General features: G+C 47.0%; 1 protein-coding gene across 1 annotated transcript in view; it reads right to left on the reverse strand.

Moving 5' to 3' along the window:
* CRMP1 (collapsin response mediator protein 1) overlaps positions 1 to 9,350 on the reverse strand; it is a 49,020-nt gene extending 39,670 nt beyond the window's left edge. The window contains exon 1 of the mRNA XM_041402690.1: positions 8,979 to 9,350. Coding sequence (XP_041258624.1) covers positions 8,979 to 9,350 — 372 coding nt within the window. The remainder of the gene's footprint in view (positions 1 to 8,978) is intronic.
* Positions 9,351 to 20,012: the final 10,662 nt, after the last annotated feature.

Consider the following 20,012-nt stretch of genomic DNA (forward strand, 5'->3'; position numbering starts at 1 on the left):
TCCCCTTTTGAGACCTGGCTTCCTATTCAGCTGGCAGTTTCATTGCTTAATCACCCACTCTAAAGGGGCTACTCCTACAGCTACCGACTCCATGGGGATTTCTTCACTGAAAATGTCATCTTTGCTTTGCTTTTAGAAGAGAAGGACAACAAACATCTTATTGATGACAATATTCATTGGCATCAGCAGGGGTTTCATCTAAGCAGGGGCTGGAGGGTTGGAACCATTGCATCTTATGTTGCTATACCCATCCCTTGGGTTACACTCAGGTTATGTCAATTAAAGGGGATCTCAAAATCCCAGCAAGCCATTCATAGGAAAGCTTAAACTTGGGAAGAAAGTAACAATCATTTACAGCGTGGCTGACTTCTCTAGGCCACTGAACTGAAAATGTATTTTATCTAAGTTCTAATCAGAAACCTGCATCAGGTTACTGGGACATGTCTGACCAATCACAGTCAAAATCCAACAAAGAGACCATATGGAATCCCTTCTCTGACAGAGCAGGTGGATGCAAGCAAAACAGAATAGTAGAAAATGCCTTTAAAATTATGTTAGCAATGACAATTCATGATCAGCTAAATGCAGTGGGTACCATGAGCATTGTTTGCACTCAGACACTTTGTGCTGTCATGTTGTGTCACATACCTTCTTTTTCTGCCAGTGAGAGCAAGTTGTGATGCGTGCTGCCTCACCTCACATGGTATCAGCCCTGACTTCCCTTCCAAGCCTCTTCACTCTGAGCACTGCTTACTCCTCTAGCCAGCCACCTGGGTCCTCACTATTATATACAGGAGATTTTACAGAGTGTAGACTTCACTGAAGTCAGCAGGAACATTTATTATTCATAAACAATACCTTACATCTTAAAACTCATTAGGACATGCGCTACAGATGAAAACTTTTGTCTTGTGACAAGCAAACATAATCCCAAAGTATCTCTGCTTCAGGGGACAAGGCCACCATCTGCATATGTAGCAAAATTAGAAACCTGCAAATTATTTTGCTGCTCATCTCTATTCCTTCTTTCTCATACAAACAAAAGCATTTATCTCTCTCATATGTACAAACCCCAAGTTTATCTCAACTAACTCCCAAGTGCTTCACAGGCCAATGGTCTCTGCTGGTTCCTCCAAAAGAAAATGGAAGTTTCACGCTTTTACCACTCAACTAATTCTTGATTCTGAAAGAAATGGCAGCAAAGCAGACAAGAGATCCTTATCTCTCATCAGAAAAGTAGTTCATTGGCAGCAGTTCTCTCAGCACTTGCAAGAAGATTCAGACAAGCACCCCACTGCATCAGATGTCTTCCCAGACAGCCACTGTCCCCTTTCCAAACCTGCTTCCAGCAAACCACAGCTCAGTTCCCTGTGGTGTCACCAGCTATGATGCTGAAAACACTGATGCCCTGCTGAGGGCATTGACTGATGAACTTGCTTTGGCAGTTAAAGGAATCACTGCCCAAAACCCTTCCTTCTGTCCCTGTGCCAAAGGTTTCAGTCTCCATAGAAATGTCCCCAGAAGGACCTACTCTGAATGTATTTTAAGTCACCATATGGAACTGACATAGGAAAAAGCAGCCACTTTTTCTTCTATAGAAAAAAGAAAGGGAAAGATGTGTCACAGAATCATGGAAATGGTGGTTGGAAGACCAAAAACTTATAGTGAAGCAGCCAAAGCATCCCCAGAGCTGCCAGGCTGAAGTCCAGTCCACTACACAATGTGAATTCACATAAGTTCACTGACAGATGAGTAAACTGAAAGGGGACAAGTCTGTTAAACAGACACACATGGGAACATGTAATTTTGAGGATTAAGCAAATGTTCAAGAGTAAGAAGGCATCCAGAAGTCCCAGGCCTTGGTGTTTTAAAACAGGACAAAAAGTGCTGTCTAAATCAGCCAAAATCTTGCACCAAGAACATAATAGTAACATGAGGCAGTGTTCCCATGCCCAGCCCTCAGTAGGCTTTCCAAACACTTCTGGCAAGCAACAGAGCAATCTGAGTGCAGCTTTTATGTAGCCATGTTAAATAAAGGTGGTAAAAAAACATAGGGGAGATGCAGAATAGATCCAAACCTAGACAAGGACTTTGGTCCACCATTCCAGGTACTCACCATGTCCTGCATTTGTAGGATATGTCTCCTCTGGTGTCCAAAATGAACTGGCTGGCAGCTCTCACACTGCTGTTGTCTCACACCAGAACACCACACATTATCCCAGCACTTTGTTCAAACCAAACAGAGTTTCCAACCTGAAGCAGTGTGTCACATAGCAGAAATCCAGATTAATGGATTTTTTCTCTCTCTCTCTCTGCCATCTTCAGGTGAAGCCTACTTCTCATCTCTCTTCATACCAATTCTAAAGGTAACAAGCAAAATTATTCTCTGCACCCACTCCTCTGAATTTCTTCAGTCTCCCCATTTTTCTGCATCTGTTTTGTTTTGTTTTGGTTTTTTGTTTTTTTTTTTTTTCTCATGTAGTGCCAGATCTTCTATTTTCTTTTCTCCTTATGCTCAGTAGTGAGATCCTTCCTCTTTAACATCACATTTTTGTGCTCTCTGTCTCCCTGTGCCTTACAGTCTGTCAGCTCAGGACCAGCAGTGTCTTTCCCCACTCATATGCCAATCCTTGGACCATACCCAGAAAGATGATTCCCTTTTTTTTCCCAAGAGATTCAGGCACCATTTTCCTCTCCCAAATGCCTCCTTGCATTTGCTTTGGTAACTAGCTATTCTGCCGTTGCTCAGTAGAATTATGTTCACACCTCCTCTTCACTGATCTCACAGAGATTATGTTTTAATGGGTGTAGTTGCTGCTGGAACACACACGTCCTGTCACAGGCATTTAATAGGACACATGCCTTTTTAAACCATGGTACAATTCTGAGTTCATCTAAGCTCAGGCCTTGCTTGAAAATTGCCAACTGCTACCAAAACACAGAAGCCAAAATAATCTGCAACAGGTATTTCCGTGTCACGATCTCCATTGATTCCCTGTAATATATGGCACAAGGAGTATAATAATGATGCTAAAAGCAATGGGCTGGGGGGTATATCCTGAAAAATCTGGTCTGCATGAGAACATCCTGCACAACCGAAGCACAAAAGATTGTTACCTCATGCAGAAAAACACCTCGGCAATGGATGTGGTGGCTGTCCATACTACAAGGACTGGGAAAAGTACTCCTGCACTCCTAGCCACCCTTACATCATTCACACCCTGCTCCATCTCCAGCTAATACTCCTGAACCAGGGGTTTGAAACCCACCTGCCAAGGACTTCAGCACAGTGCAGAAGACATGACTGAAGTGCTTACACTTACTGGTTCAATGCATTTCTATTATACATCCCCAGACTGGTCTGGTGCTTCAAACACAGAGGTCCTTCCCCTCCCACTGTAGTTACACACAAGGGCCCAGTTTCTCCAGTCTGGCTCACAACTGAATGGCACCTTACACTGGCACAGTGCTGGTGCTCCACTAACAGCAAGCCTGGATGCTGCATGGGATGCGTAACAGGCAGAAGGACAAATGAGATAAAATGCAAGAAGCATGAATTTTCACACTGAAATTGAAAGACAAAAAGAGGCAGGTGAAATGAAAACAAACCGTGCAGATTGGTAAATGAGAGCAGGGAGATGCCCAGCGCCAAAGAGGGCTGAGTGCAACAGTGTCTTTACCCTGAGCAGGGGGAGAAGGGAAAGCAGGAATAAAGCTGCTTTGGGTAAAAGAGGCGCAGGGGCTATCAGTCAGGCCCTGCTGTCTGAAGGAGTCAGGAGGCAAGGCACAGTCAGACTAACCACAAGGAGGAAGTTATAGCCACATGCACCAAAAGCAGTACCCAGACAGGATATCACAGGGTTGTTTCCCCAAGAGTGGTATCTGCTTCCCACCGATCAGAGGTGAAACCAGCTGCTGCCTCTTCCTTCCCAGCTCCTGATGCTGCAGACCTCATCCCAGAGGGAAGTTTTGGCCAGGTACTGACTGCTGATTGCAATGTCAGTGGCTGGATGCTGTTGCTGGGTGTTGCTGTTGTTGCTCAGGACAGTTCCTGGCCCCATGCAAGTAACACAGACTTGGTACTGGAAAATCCACAGCAAAGTATCAGCACCCAGGACAGAAATTAGTTTCTCACTTCTCCAATGAACCCAGGAGCCGGTGTAGCTCTAAAACCCTGGAGTGTGAGTGGGGGAAATGTTAAGAACAGTAACAAATGACATTTTTATATTATTTCATCATCACTGTTGTTGCATACTTCTACAGAGCTATCATATTTCTTTAGAGCCCAGAAGCTACAATGTATTTCCTTAGTGGCCGGATGAAACATCTAATTTACCACACTGGAATGGGGCTTCAGAATATACACACAGACAGACGCTGAGGGTTCTTGTGGGACAGGCAGTGTGTACAAAGTCTGACACAAAGTGCCTGATTTTCTTCTGCTGGAGGAGAAGGGCCAGAAGCGTAAAAAAAACCCCAAAAATAGTCCAGCCCTGATGCCTGCCAACTTCACTAATGTTAATTTATGCCTTTGATTTGGTCACAAAACTCAACAGTAAAGCTAATGCATATTAATTTATAGAAGCTTCAGCACATCCCATTTCGAAGAGAAAAGGCTGAGGTTTGGGCTTTCTTTTTCACAGCAATCCTCTCCACAGCACAGAGAAAAAAATTTCGTGAGAAGCGATGAAATTAAAAGGAACTGTTGATTCTGAGGCAAAGACTCCTAATTCTTCCAGTTTCTCATTCTACTCCAAACTGGAGAGCAAAGAACTAGCTATGGGTGTGACCATGTTACACTCCAGGTTCAAATGAAGATTAAGCGATGCACAAAGCACCTGACACCGGAGGGTAACCGGGGTCTCCCCCGACCCAGACACGCCCTGAGTAACTGCAAGTCACACAACGCACTGAGGAACGAGGCAAGAGGAGCCATCACCCAAAAAGCCACTGCAGCACCCAGGTTCAGCCCTGGCCGCCAGGCACTGCTGCCTATTGATAGTGGAAACCGGCATAAATGCGGCACTTCGCTATCATGAAACTCAGCTTTTTAGAAGGATGTTGTCTTCCTCCCGAACAAATATTTTGACTGAAGGATGCTTTTATTATACAGGGAGAAAGCTGCGAGGAGCTTACAAGCGTTGTAGCGCTGGCTCCACTAACGCCGATGAGCACCGGGTTCGCTCAGGAAGGTGCCACACCCACCCGGCAGCCCGCTCCTCCAGACACCGAAACTTGCCCCGCGACACACCGTGCCGGCTTTCCAGGGAAAGCTCCAGGAACCCAAGCAATCTGGGAGCTCACCCCGCTTCCCCGCTCATCTCTGCCCCAGGTGCCACAGTGACCCCATCATCCAGTGATCCAGTCCCCCAAGAGGAAAGAAACAACCTGGAGTCCAACACCGGTGCTGGGGAAAACCTCTGCCGTGTGGGCAAGCTCCGGGTGCGATTTTCCCCCACCACACCCCTATGCGCCAGCTCTGCCTGTTCTTTATCTCAGCCTCTATATACCCAGATCGTGTGTATTAAGGGAAAGCATAAACTGTATGAAAGAAACCAAGTCCTTTCTTTCTGGCATGGAAAGCATACCCTATTGTAGCTCTCTCTGCTCGGGTACAAAAGCATCTAGCGGGAGACAGGCACCGTTAGGAAGAGGATGGTTATGATTAACTCTTTGACTTCTGATTCCCACCACGCCTGATGTATTAATAGCGCACAGAGGTGTTGGTGCCGGCATCATGGCGCTCTTTGATTTTCCACGCTTCCCCCCACGCCCACGCTCGCCCACCTCCCATTTCTCCGCACCCTGTGCCTCTCCCCGGCCCACCGCCCCTGCCCCGCCGAGGCTGCGCTGCCCCTGCCCGCTGCGGGGGGCGGTGGCAGGGGCACGTTGTGCTGCGGTGGTCCCCTCCCTCTTTTGTTCTGCCTCGCCCGGCGGCCGAGCCTCCCCGGGCCCGGCTCCTCGGGAGGGCGGTACCCCCGGCCCCGGCCCCGACAGCGCCGGGACGAGCCCCCCGCCGGCCCTCCCTCCCTCCCCGCCCCGGGATGGAGCGAGCACACAGCGCTGAGCTCCGCCTGGGCGGCGGGCGAGCAAGTGGAGACAGAATACAATAAAGAAATAAAATAAAAATATAATAATGAAATTCTAAAATAAAATTAAATTAACTCAGTCCTCGCCCAGAGCTCCAGCGGCAGGAGGACGGGCGGCGGCGCCCGCACCCCGCCGCTCCGGGGAGCCCCGGCCCCGCAGTCTGGGGCTGCCCGCGGCCCCGGGCACTGCGCGGCCGCCGCACGCCCTTCCCCGCCCCGCGAACAAAGGAGCGCCCGGGGCCGCTTACCGTTATGTGCGGGATGCTCTTCTTGCCCTGGTAAGACATGTCGGCTCTCCCTAGCGCCGGGAGCACGCAACGAACCCGAGGAGCGAGCCGAGCCCGGCGGAACAACACCGGCGGTGCTGAGACGAATAATAATGCGAAGCCCGGGCGGGTGATGGGGCGGGGCGGGGGCGACCCGGCACAGCGGTAGAATGGGGGCGAAGTTCCGTCGCCCAGAGGAAGGGGAGCCCGGCAAACCCGGCACCTTTTTTTTCCGGCTGCAATCAAACAGGGACGCGGCTCCCGGGGGGGTCGGCGAGCGCTGCCTCTGCCGGCGGCAGCAGCGCCCTCCCGGCTGCAGGTCGGAGCAGGATTCGCTCAGCGCAACCCAGGAAGCGTTTCCTTCCCTCCTGTCCCCCACCCCTCCGCCTGGCCCCCCTTCACAGCCCATCAATCCAGCCGGAGCCTCCCTCCCTCCCGCACCGGCTCTGGGAAACGCCGCCCCGCCAGCTCCGCCGCCGCCCCGCTCGCACGCTGAGGTCACCGGCAGGATCCCACGCGTGGGCTGCCGCAGGGTGGGGACGGGGGATATAACCCCCGGCGGTGGGTCCTGCTGTGCTGCACATGGCAATGGCACTGCCTGCCCCGTCCCCACGGCATGAAGCCTGATGGCAGTCCGCACGGCACTGTCCCCATAGCACTGACCCTGATGGCACTGCCCTGCGCTGCCTCCATACCACTGATCCTGATGGCATTGCCTTGCACTGCCCCTGATGGCCCTGCCTGCTCTGTCCCTGATGGCACTGACCCAGGTGGCACTGCCTGCTCTGTCCTCACCAACGTCTCTGACCCTAACAGCACTGTCATGTTCTGCCCTCCTTGTCACCACTCCATTGTCATACACCTGCTCTGTCCTGTGCTCATGGAGCTCATGGGGGATAACACAACCAGGCCAGGCCAGGCAGATGCTATATCAGCAGTTGCTGGAGAGGTAAAGTGGCTTCTGTCTTTTCTCTGTTTCACAGAATGCCTCCCTCCACCCATGGTGCTTGAGGATAAAAGGCACTGCAAAGCTGTGCCCAAGTTAATCCCGCCAAGGACATGCACTCTGGGGCTCCTAGCACACCCACCCCTGTGATACACATATAGATAAAAACCATTGAGTGCCCAGACCACATCCCTGACACATCTTCCCAGAAATCATTGTTTGAAACTTGTAAAAACTCTGGATGTCACTGTACAGGGGTCACATGTATCTGCTGCTTACAGTGCACTTTCCTAAGCCAATGGCCAAATCTTGCCTGCTTTACCACTAATGTCATCCTCACCTAAGCTTTGGTCAACTTTGCAAGCACAATGGGATCCAGAGAAGTAGTGTGCAGTGTGTGCTCACTACCCTGAGTCCCAGGCCGACTTAGGAAGCAGGGAAAATGGGGATGCAGCACCATGGATGTGCTAGAAGATGGGGTGTGCTGTGCCCTCCCACTGTCCCAGAGCCCTGATCAAAAAAACTCAGAAGTTCAGGTGAGCTAGAAAAGAAAATATTGCACTGCAGCTGGCAGCCTCTGAAGGCAACTCTGGGGTTGTTGCAGAGAAAGCAGCAGCATCCCAGGCACAGTGTCCCACCAAGCCCTGCTTGGTCGCTGCAGCGTCCCACCACAGCAGACACCAACTGGACTGCTCGGGAGGCCATGTGGCACCTGCACACAATCCCCAGGCCAGAGCAAACCAGCACCACATTCATGCTCAAATTGAAGAGAAGAGAGTGGAAACTCTCAGTTCAGCCTGTGGAAAGAGCAGAGTGTAGACAAGCCACAGAGGCTCCAGGCTGGGTACTCAGGAACAGGGTGTATCCATGCAGAAGCATCACTGCAAGGCCGCATTTCTTTCTAAGGGGAAATCAATGACAGCCCGGGATCCCATGAGAGCCATCCCCCCGGGTCTGCCTCCCGCCTGCCTGCCACCGACAGGGCTAAGATAGAGATGCACAGCCGTCAGGGGCCGGCCAGCCCACCGGCTCACTTTTTCCTTGAGCCACCAACATCAGTCCAGGCTGCAGAGCCGGGGTAGGGGAGCCCGGGTCAGAGGTTTCGGATCCTCCCGCCTTCCGCGCTCCCTGCCGGGGAGACAATGCAGGCGCAGAGGGAGCCGGGGGGAGCAGGGGCAGAGACAGGGCGGGGGTTCGGGGCAGATCCTGGAGCTGTGCCTGGGACAGGCTCCGCGGAGTTTCCCCGGCGAGTTCGGGAGTGCAGCGGGCCCGGCTTTGTTCCGGGGGGCGGCGGGGAGGCGCTGAGGGACCCGAGCTGCCCTCCAGCCCCCCGGCACGGGCAGGAAAGGAAACGGAGAAAAGTCATCGCCATCACTTACAAAGGAAAAGGATTTCTAGGGTCGCCCCCTCCCGCACCCGCTAAGCTCTGCCAAGCGAGGTAGTTCGGGGGCCAGCCGGGCTCTTCCCAGAGCATCAGCGTGCCCGGGAGCAGGGGGCCGTGCCTCCCCCACCTGCCGTGCTGAAACTCCCCGCGAAGGCGGCCCCCAGCCTCCTGTACCGGCGAGCGGGGCTCTGCGGCACGGCTCGGCACGGCTCCGCTCGGTACAGCAATCTCGGCTCGGCTCGCCCAGCGAGCGGGGGCGGCGGCTCCCACCTCCCAGCCCGGGCCCCGCTCACCTGTCCATTGTCCTGGCCCTGCAGCAGCTCCTTCCCCGTGGGGTATTTGATCTCCACGCCCGGGGTCTTGTCCTCCCGGTCTCCCGGGGAGCTGATGACGGAGCCGGAGATCTCGCTGATGTCGCTGGCGGTCTCGCTGTAGTTGTCCCCTCCGTCCAGCATGTCGTGCCGGCTGCCGCTCCGCGGGGTCCGGGACCCCTTCTTCCCCACGCTGTAGGCATCGAAGTCGATGGTTTTGTTCTCATAGGCCCCCTCCACGGAGGCGAACATTCCCCCGTATTTCTGTCGCGGTGTCTGGGCTGTTGTGCCCGGCCTAGCTAGATACACAGGCAGGTCATCTTCTTTATTCCAGTTCCTCTTTCTCTCGGCCATTCTCGCTGTCCGGATCTCTCTCTCTATCTCTCTCCCTGCCTCCCACTTCTCTGCACCTTCCACTACCGGGATAGGCTGTTAGTGACCATAAAAATGAATGGATGGATGCAGCAGTGGCGGAGCTGGGTTGGCTGGTGGGATCTTTCCGTTAGGGACCTGCAAACGTTTACCTCCCTCCCCCACCCACCCCCCCGAAAAAAAATGATTCTATGACTCTATGTGGTTTAGATGGAAAAAAAAAAAAGAAAAGAAAATAAGAAAATAAGGAAAATAAGGGAGAAAGAAAGAAAGAGAGAGAAATAAATCCGAGCGGGATTTAAAAATAGCCGTGTTAGTAAAGAGCACGTGAAAATAAAGTACAAAGAGCGGAGCGGAGAGGGTGGCAGAGGCAGGTGATTGGAAAGCCCCTGACGAATGGGAAGAGCAGCAGCGATTCCCCGAGCAGGGACCGCAGTGCACAGCTCCCCCGGTATAGAATGATCCGGGGGGCGGGAGGCAGGGGGCGGAGGCGGGGAGGGAGCCCGCCGCATGCACACGCGGCCGGTGACAACGGGGTCCTGCCCTGCGGGCGGGCGGGCGCCGGTCACCCGCTGCTGCGTGGCTTCGGGGCTGGAATAAAAGGGAGGCGAAAAGAAAAAGAGAAAAAAAAGAGAAAAGCTCCGAACCTCCCCTGCCCCCCCGGGCGAGCCGGAGGGAGTTTCTCCCACTTTGCTCGCTCACATTGCCCCCGCCCCTCTCCGCGGGAGAGGCTGCGGCGGTGCCCGGGCGGGGCGGGGGGCGCGGCCGCGGCAGCCCCCGGTACTGGCGGGGAACGGGCCAGCGTCGCTCGGAGTCGGTCTGCGGCCGCAGGGGGAGCGGCGGGGAGAAGAGCGAGGGGTGGCCGGCGTGTGGGGGGAAGCAGAACCAGCCTCAGGGCAGGGGGGCTGGCGCTGCCCCTGCCGCAGCAGCTGGTGCCCGCGGGGGTGGTGGCGGCTTTGCTCCGCCCCGTCGCCCCCGGCTGCTGCTCCCCCGCTGCGGCGGCCTGGAGGGCGCCCGACCCCTTCGCCTGCCGCGGGGGCAGGGGGCTGCAGGCGGGGGCTGCAGGAGAGGGCTGCAGGCGGGGGCTGCAGGAGAGGGCTGCAGGCCGGGGGCTACAAGAGGGGGCTGCAGGCCGGGGGCGCCGGCCCTGACACGGAAGTGATCGCGCCGAGCACTGCCTGAGCTGCCAGCGGGCATGGGGTCCCGGCTCCGCGGGCCTGGGTGTGCGGCCCACGGCCCCTGGGTGTCCGCCGAGCCCCCAGGAAGGCGGGGAGCCGAGCGTGTCCCCGCGGATCCCCCTCGGAGCGGCTGGAGCGCGGCTCGCCCCCCGGAGCTGTCCCTTCAGCACCCCGGGAGGCTCCCGGGCCCGCATGGTGCTTGCCTGACTTGGCCTCGGCAGAAGGAGACAAACCAGGGAGGGCTTCGTTTCACTATGAGGGATCCAAGCTGCCAAAAGCAAGGGCAGGAGTGGAGAGTGTGCTGCCCTCAGCTCTCCACACAGCCCACTTCAGAAGGTCCATCCTTACAACCCTGCCCTACAATCATCCTGAGATTTGGCGCCTGAGATCATCCACAAAATTCACAAGTCCTTGGACACTCCTCTCCTGCACCTGCAGACAATCTCTGCAACTGTCACAGGCTTTGACTGCACCAGTAGTTACATAAGGGACATTTTCTGTTGCTCTGAAATAATATATTGTAACAACTGGTCCGAGATTGATTCGGTGACTAAGCAAGTTTGAAGCAGTGGATCAATCACAAGGCCTGTTTACTGTTCACATACAGAGTAATGTTTGAATACAAGCCCAACCACACCGCACTGTTGTCTTTGGTCCACAGGCATACCTGGTCCCAGCATGAGAAAAATTGCAAGTTACTAATTGGAAATCAGGAAAAAGTGGGAGGTTAAAGAGAGAGGTCCCTGGGATTTCATCAGAAATTAGTCCAGATAATCATCTTTCTCATTAACAACTACCCATGGACTCAAACCATGTGAAAAAAGCAGTGATGTGACATATCTGAGCACTGCCAAAATACATCCAAGGAAAACATCTTTCTTTTCTGCATTTATAATCCAATGGGACCTGCTTAAATGCTGTGTGTGCATCAACACTATAGGTGTTCACATGAAGGGAGTTGGTAAGATAGCAAAAATTTCATTTATTATTGGTTATCAGCACACTGATTTTAGTCAACTGCCTGCTACCCATGGACCCAAACCATGTGAAAAAGCAGTGATGTGACATATATGAGCAATGCCAAAATACATCCCAGGAAAACATCTTTCTTTTCTGCATTTATAATCCAATGGGACCTGCTTAAATGCTGTGTGTGCATCAACACTATAGGTGTTCACATGAGGGGAGTTGGTAAGATAGTAAAAAATTCATTTATTATTGGTTGTCAGCACACTGATTTTAGTCAACTGCCTTTTCTGAGCATGTATCACCCAGGATTCTACAGCTCACTTGATAAACCTTATTTCCACATTAACACGTTAACAGCATACAGAGGCTTCACTGGTGCATGTGAAAAAAAAAAATAGCTATAGCTTGTAGGGCATTGCTTAGAATATTCCTTAAAGTCCTCTCTTGTATGGACAAATACTGATTTTTTGTTCCTGATGGTAGCACTGAGGTTTACTGATCATATTGGGGGGGAAAAAAAGTCAGTTTTTTCCTACACAGGACACCAAACCCTGTCAGTTAGTGATATATGCAGGTGGGACATGGAGTGCGATGTGTGACTTTCCTGTCTTTGCAAGTACTGGAAAAATATTCATTTTATGAGTTATTTCTTTGCAATCAAGAGATTAATTTGAATTTCCAGAATAAAAACATCTGAAAGGCCCATAGTAGGTCTGATATGTTGCATAGTGCATACATCTGCTAAATGAAGAGCATTTTTATTTATCATCCATAAAGCTAAGAAAGATGGACTCTGTTTATACTTGGGGTCTAGTTAGAGAACACTGTTCAGGTTTCCAGAGCACTAAGGGTTTAAAAAAATAAAAAAAAAGAATAACGCTATTTTTAAGTATTAAGTCAGGAGATTCATATTAATTCTGATACATAAGGAGATCACAAGACTCAGAGAACATGTCAGATCAATGCTTTAGAAAACAGCATTAAACTTTCTAGTTAGAAATAAACATAAAATAATACCAGAGTCTGTCTTTTCTTTTAAATGTTTTGGGTTTTCTTCATACCATAGCCCTTAGTTTACTAAAAACTATTCTCAGTCACCAGATGCATACTGTTCCTTTGTTAAGTAAGAGATCAAATTGCAGTTTTAGGTGCTACAGAAGCAGCCTCAGATGCATCCTGATGCCCTGGCATCCTGTGAGTTTGACTAAAAGCAAGTATGCAGCTTTGGAGAAATATATTGCTTTGGTATATTCTCTTGAAGACAGTGCATCTCATCCTGTTTTGACATTGCTTGATGAAAAGAGGACTGAACTTGACTGAAAGCGCACCATCTTCCTATATGACCTTTATTCCAAATAGACTGGAGTGATAGCAGCAAACCTAGAGACATACTTGCTTCACACTACAAAACCTACTGGATAAAAGCCCAACAAGAAGGGTGTCACATACCTTGGCTTCGTTTGTAGCTGAGTTCTTCTTCCAACAGCATGAACATCATGAGTTAGAACGGGACTTCCCTGGTGCAGGGCATTAGAGAATGTGCAATGTACATTTTGCACTTATTTTTTGTTATTGTGCATTTTACAACAGAATCATTGGACCAAAAAGGCATGAACAATCCAAAGGGAATGCATGTCAGAGACACGAGTTCTCCTTCTTCCAGAGGAGTGACTGGAGTTGCCAAGTCACAGTCAGTCTCCCTGTGTGCTCTGTGGGACTGCTGCATCTCTGCCAGCAGTGTCCTCCTCCCCCCACAAAACCCCATCCCATGGATTGGTGATTTGAACTGTCTCCTGACATATAGGAATTGTGAATCCAAAACACAGCTACGAGCTGGGGATGGCTCAGGTTACCCACTTCGTGAGCAGTGATACAGCCCATAGTATTCTGCCAACTCATATTAATTCCACTAACTCAGCAGAAGCTGAATGGCAGCTCCTCCACCAAAAGGAGCAAGAGCTCAGGTGTAACAATTTTCTTACCCTGTTAAAAGATCAGGTGGCCCCTTCCTCAAAACTGAGACTTCCTGGGTTGCTACCCATGGATACAGTTGTATATAAAACTGTATTTCAGAAGCTCTGTCACCATTTTAAAGTTAAAATAATAAAATTATAATGTTTTTAATTTAAAATATGCATACATTTAATATACAAAATTATACAAATTATACATTTAGCTAACATAGAAAAATACATCTTGTTAACAAGATAAAATGTCAACATATCTTACATAATTTGTGAGAGTTACAAATCTGTGATCATCAAGTAGACTTTGTGACTTCATTACAATTCTGTATCCTCCTAGTTACACTGAATATTAATACATATGTACAGTTGATATCAATGGCAAATGTCTTAGAGTGGAAATCTTTGCTGAAGAGTTATCCAGAAGGTTTTAATGAAACAGTTAAAATATGAGTGGCCTCTTTTATACTATTGAAGCTTCTCACATAGCCAGAGCTAATGTGACACCCAGTGGCTGGGTGGTCATGGGTCAGAGTTTAAACTTTTTGCATTTATTTACAAACACCCCTCCCTCCCCAGTCTAACTGCTACACCTGCTTAATAAATATCACAACATAAATCCCAGCTTTTTTGTGTATTCTTTGGTACCTCTTCAAACGGATCCATGGATCCAAATTTGTGGCCTACTCTTCATGACTTCTGATTACCACTCGTCTGTTGGCTGTGCAAGTGTTAAACAGTTGCACAGCACTAGAGCTCAAAAGGCAAGAGCTCCAAACATTATTCATCCCAGATTAGTCATAAATACCTCAGGAGGTGGGGAAATAGTTTTGTTTCAGTCAACAAATATGTGCAGTAAGTCTTCACTCCTTATTTAATTTACATGGTTTCCTTTTCCAAGTTCCAAACAAAAGACAGAAGTGTAAAGTTATAAATACGCTATAAAAACCTGTTTCATGCTGGGCCTTGTCTTACATACTGCGAGCCATGTAATTATTTTCTTTTAACTATTTACAAATTCTTTAAAACTTGTCATCACAGGGAGCAAAACAGAAGACCAAAGACCACCACCAGATTGATTTTCAGACCTTCTTTTTTTTTTTCTTTGTCTTTTTTTTTTTTTTTTTAAATTTAGCCCTGTACCAACAAATTGTTCTCAATTCCTAGAAGATAAAATTCACTCATGAGTTAAAAGCTTATTCAGCTTTTCCTAAGAGCTGCTTAGGACCATCAGTGAGTGATATATGAATTGCCTCATGCAGGCTTTTTTGGCACTGGAGTGGTTTTCATCTGTTAGTTACATTTTCCCTCTTTTTGAAAAAGACCACAGTTCAGAGAGTAGAGAAATGTAGTTTGGCATCAGCTCATGCACACTGCACAGGAACCTCTCACATTGGAATTTACATTTGCATATTCATATTCCCAAAGCAAGAGTCCATATTACACAGAGAAACAATAGTGAATAGAGATTTATACCACATATCCCAGCAACTTCAAATCAAGGCAGGTGTCCAAAACTACTAATCTCTCTTTTCCTCTCCTACAACATTAAAGAGAACATGATCCCACATATCTACCACATCTCAGAATTTCTTAAGCCAAGTAGAAGCAAGCATGAATTCTTGGTCCCAAGAAACCCGTGGAAATTTGCCAGTCACTTCAATGATAAAGAATTTAGTCCAGTATATTTAAACTTTTTCCATTTTTGGGGTTTTTTTTCTGCCTTTAAGTGCAACTTGCAACTTTCCTAGTATGGATCCCAACTGTAGAATTTAAGTCAGCTATATTTTTAGATGATATCCTATACAAGAAATAGTATACTGTCTTTCCTAACATTTCCACAGGGGCAAAAATTCCTGTCCATAATCCCATGGCTACTGATTTCTAATGCAAATATATTTAGAGCCAAAGGCACAATATATTTTAAAGGAATTCTTCTAAAGCAGGAAAGAGGTTTGAACAAGTTTCTGTAATCCTAGGGCCTGTTACCCTTCTGCCTCCCTAAGGCACTAAAGGATTTCCAAAGGATTAGTGGCAAAACCCAGCATGCACATGTCCCTCCCTCCACCCCATAACCACAGTAAATTCAAATATTAAAAACCTTCATCTGCAAGTGAGAAATACAGGTAGATTTATGAAACACAAAAATCAGAGTTTCCACTTTTCAGAAGGCCACAAGGACAAACATCAGCCATGCTTTAGCAAGCAGCTTATCCTGGGAACTCTGCTGTGTATGTGACACATTTCCCAGCAACTGCATTATTCTGAATATAACATGATTATCACGCCAGAGTCAATCATTGTGCTTGCAGCATTTGCCAACCATAGTGGTGTGAAGAACAGAATTTGGGATTTAAAGGTCATTTAAGGAGCAACCTGTAAGCTGTATTTTCAATATCGTCCAATGGTCTATACAGTAAAGTATACATAAATAAGTGAACTGCCAAAGAAACCATATTTTCCATGTAACATTGCCCATCTTGTCTAATTAGGGTGACAGAAGGAGATTGCATTTACTCACAGAACTTAGCAGCATCTTAATTTTGACTACAGAATTTGGCCAAAACAATGTTGTGCATATAAAGCAATCACAACAAAGCACCCAATTTTTCATTCTCTGAAGGTTTACCATGGAATGACAATACACATAAAGCTCTGGTAACTCTACCATAGACAGCACATTAAACAAGTTAACTTCTGCTTAGTGAAAGAAACTCAGACTCTCTAACAAGTAGACAACATTTTTCACCATAATGCAACTAGAAAATAAGAACTAGGCTCTCTGTCTTAGCTAGTAATCTCACGTGAAAAGTTTACTGCTTTCTTCCAGTGATTTGAGGTAAAGTTGGGGTTTTAGTTCCCAGTCCTCAGCCACATGAAACACATCCACTGGTCTATCTAATTAATAAGCAGACTTTTCCAATATTGGTTGGACAATTTTCGTATGAGGAAGTGGTAGAATTTTAAGATCGATGTGGTACAAACCACAAAGAATAAAGAGTGCTCTACATTCCTTACACTAATTTTTCTAAAATGAAACCAAAAGGCAGAAAGCTTAAGATGTTACAAAATGGATGGCTTCATTATCAACATTTATAATTTATAGTGGGAGATTTTGCATAAATACTAGGAAAGAGGCCTGATATTTTAGTTCAACACTTAATTCAGAAGAAAGAAGTAGGGTTTAATTGCCTGAGTGTTGTAGAAATTATGTATGTTTTCATGTGGATAGTATGCAAATGGATAGAAACCTACACATATGTCATTGCTTTATTTTAGGAACTTGTAGTTAAGCTTCACATGTAACCATGGCAACATGTCATCCTGTTACTAATTGTAATCTAGAAATGCACATTATATTAATCTGATTTGGGATTCCACGGTTTATTCTTCTTCTGCTTCCTTTCAAAGGGTATCTGTAATTACTGGGCAACTACTCGTAAAGACAGCACATCCTAGCAGTTAGCTCAACGTTAAAAAGGATAAAGGGAAATACAAGTCATAAAACAGTTATCAAAGCTGAAAGTGCATCACAATGTAAGAGTCTGAGAGCAGCTGCTGCCATTCAGGTCAGCACAAGTATTGCCACTGACTCAACAGTGCCCTGTGCCTCTAGTTACAGAACGGATCCACAGGACTCCTTAGGTACAGGTCAGGTGCCTGCACTCCCATCTCCTGCCTTCCCAAAGGTGCTCAGAGGTGAACAGTAGGGGCTGTGGAGTGTAATCTGTATTGGGCAGCACAGTTGCAAAATGTGTTTGCGTCATACGTGCTGCTGCCAACCAGAGTGCACAAATGGGCCCGTTTCAGGAGAAGCATGTGTGCCTGCAAGTGCTTTATCTGAAAGTTAAATTCAGTGTGGCCTATTCTTGTGGTTGAAATACTCAGAGTATTAGGGCAGAGCACTTTGATGTTCCAAGTGCCTCTCAGCACACATGAAGATCATTCCCAATTCCAACTTACCCTTGTAATAATGCCATTCTGTCTCATTTGCTAAACAAGTTTGTAGCCTCAAGTATCACATCCTCAGATATACTAAACATCCCAACTCAGATCAAAAGCTCTTTCAGGAATGCTCAAAGCCACACAAGGCTGAAGATACCACATATCCACATAAGCAGACCCATGAAGATGGAGATTGTGCTTAACTTTGTAATTGCTTTAAAATGCAAATACTGAGATCCCAAGAAAAAACAAAACTCAGACTCAAACCACACACTGGGTTGGTGTGCATGACCAGCTCCCACTACAGCAGGTGGCTAAAATGGCTCAGATGGCAACTTAGGACAGCTTCTCACTTTTTCCCATAATGGAGCAGCTGCAGTCACCTTCAGGCCAAACCACATTTCATCCATCCTTCAGAGCTCTACTGCTTCTTCTGTGTGACTGATACATTCTTCCCTGGACAAGAGGAAGGAGGAGAAAAATAAAAGGAAGTTAAAAAAAAAGGACAAAAGCATAAGGTAAGTGTCTGTATTTTCACAATTTAAGGAATTGTGTGTTATTCATCCAAGATCAAAATAAAGAATTTGGGAAACAGTGTGCCCAGGTGCTTCCATACAAACACAGCATAATGGCAGCACATTGTAGAAACTGAATATGTTGAGACATTCTTCTATCATTTACTGATTTGGGTGAAAAGCACATTCCATGTTTTTTTCCCTTTTGCTACTCCTTCTTGTACACAAGACAAACTTCCATTCATCAGTATGGAAATAAACATTCTCTGCCATCTTCCCAACACCTTTGCATAGACAGGGATCTACAGAAGTCTCATGGATAAAGTTCAACTCATGGGACGACAGCCATCACAAATCCAACTTTCCAAGCAAGTCCTGTTTCTATGACTCTTCTCACAGAAATACCCAACATTTTCATCCTTCCTCAGATATTAAATTTCAAAGCCTGCAAAACAGTTTTTCAGGCTTTACAACTTCCAGTGAGGCTGCCATTATTACTGTTAAACATCACCAGTGATGCACTGCTTGCATGCTTAACGGGCTAAAACTTGATATCTACTGGAGAAATACACATCTTAGTACATCAGGAGTACAGGAAATGATGATAGCATAGAGAATTTTGTTAAAAATATTATATTGCAATTTTTATTATAATAAATGGCTGGTAATTAAGTGTCATTACTAAAATGCATCCCAGTCACCAACATGCCCCTCAAAAGAGAATAATTAAAAATCAATAAAAAAGAGAGCCTTTATGGCTTATACTTCAGGATGGAAAGATTGTTCCAAGCATGAAGAACAGAAATGAAGAAAAATCCTGAGGAGCAAGGCAAAGTAATAAAAGGGAGGACATTATTTTTGGAGAAGCAGCTACATTGATTATTGTAGGACATAAAACCAGTGAGATATGCAAGAGTCAGTCACTGATCCAGTGGAGTGTCAGCTGGGCAGGAGAACATGAAGGATTCCTGGTGATGAGAGGCATTTAGAGCCCTTGCATACTCCCTAGTTCAGCTGTTCACCCTGGATCAGAAACTGGTACATGTTCAGACTTGCTTTTCACTCAAAACAACACCAGAAGCTTTCTGCAACCTTCCTAAGACGTTATGCATTAATTCTGCTTCTGCTGTAGGTGCATCCAAACAAAATTTGTTTTGGAATTCCTTCTCTTTCATCATTTAGGACATTCCAGGCTGTACTGCAAACAAAGAAAATCCATTGCTGTTCATTCTTATCTCCAGGTAAAGAAAGGGAACACTACTAGAATCTCCATAGATCACCTTCTTTTTGATTCATGTCTTTGTAGCCTAAGTGCAATCAAAACAACACTCAACAGAACACACTTTCAGCCTTTGCTATCCACAACTTCCAAGGATTTTTCAGGACAGCGGGTACTTTTTCATTTCTAATTAACATTACAAAGAGAAATATAGCTTAGTACCAGCAGAACTGGCCTTGTATTTTGGGATAGCCTGAAACACATCCCTGTCTCTTCCAGTCATACATAAGTCTCTTCTCTGCGATCCTATTGCTGTGCATAGACTCTGGGGAGGATAAGGAGGGTGATTCTCTAGGTTCTCCTAAAATTCACCTTTATTTTAGAAGACAGAGAGGTTGCATTTTAGTTCCTCAACTGGTTGCACAGGAGCTAGCCACTGTTACCAGTCGTCATTTTATTGACTTGTTCAAAAAGAAGCATGTCCCTAAAGTGTCAGGGACAGTTGCCATGGAAAACTATGCTTGAAAAAACTATCACTGAAAACTGGTGTGGCCAGAAAAATGGAAATCTGATTCAAACTTTATTAATTCAATGAACTTACATTTTTTTTCACTTTAGTGATCATAACTTTTGTTATCCATCAATTTAAATTTAAACTAAGTTCTCTAATTTTCCAAAATTGGGGTTAAAGAATATTTGTCAAACATGCACTGCTAGACTAAGAAAATTTACAAATGTAAAATCATTATTTGCATAATATTTCCTTCAATTTTTATTACATTTTTTTTGAAATATTAACTGCCAATTATTCTGTCTCATTTTGTCAGACTCTTCACTTTCTCTTTCACATTCTT

The sequence above is a fragment of the Onychostruthus taczanowskii genome, unplaced genomic scaffold (genome assembly GCF_017590055.1).
Source record: "Onychostruthus taczanowskii isolate IOZ18803 unplaced genomic scaffold, ASM1759005v1 scaffold2, whole genome shotgun sequence".
In the NCBI taxonomy this organism is placed as follows: domain Eukaryota; kingdom Metazoa; phylum Chordata; class Aves; order Passeriformes; family Passeridae; genus Onychostruthus; species Onychostruthus taczanowskii.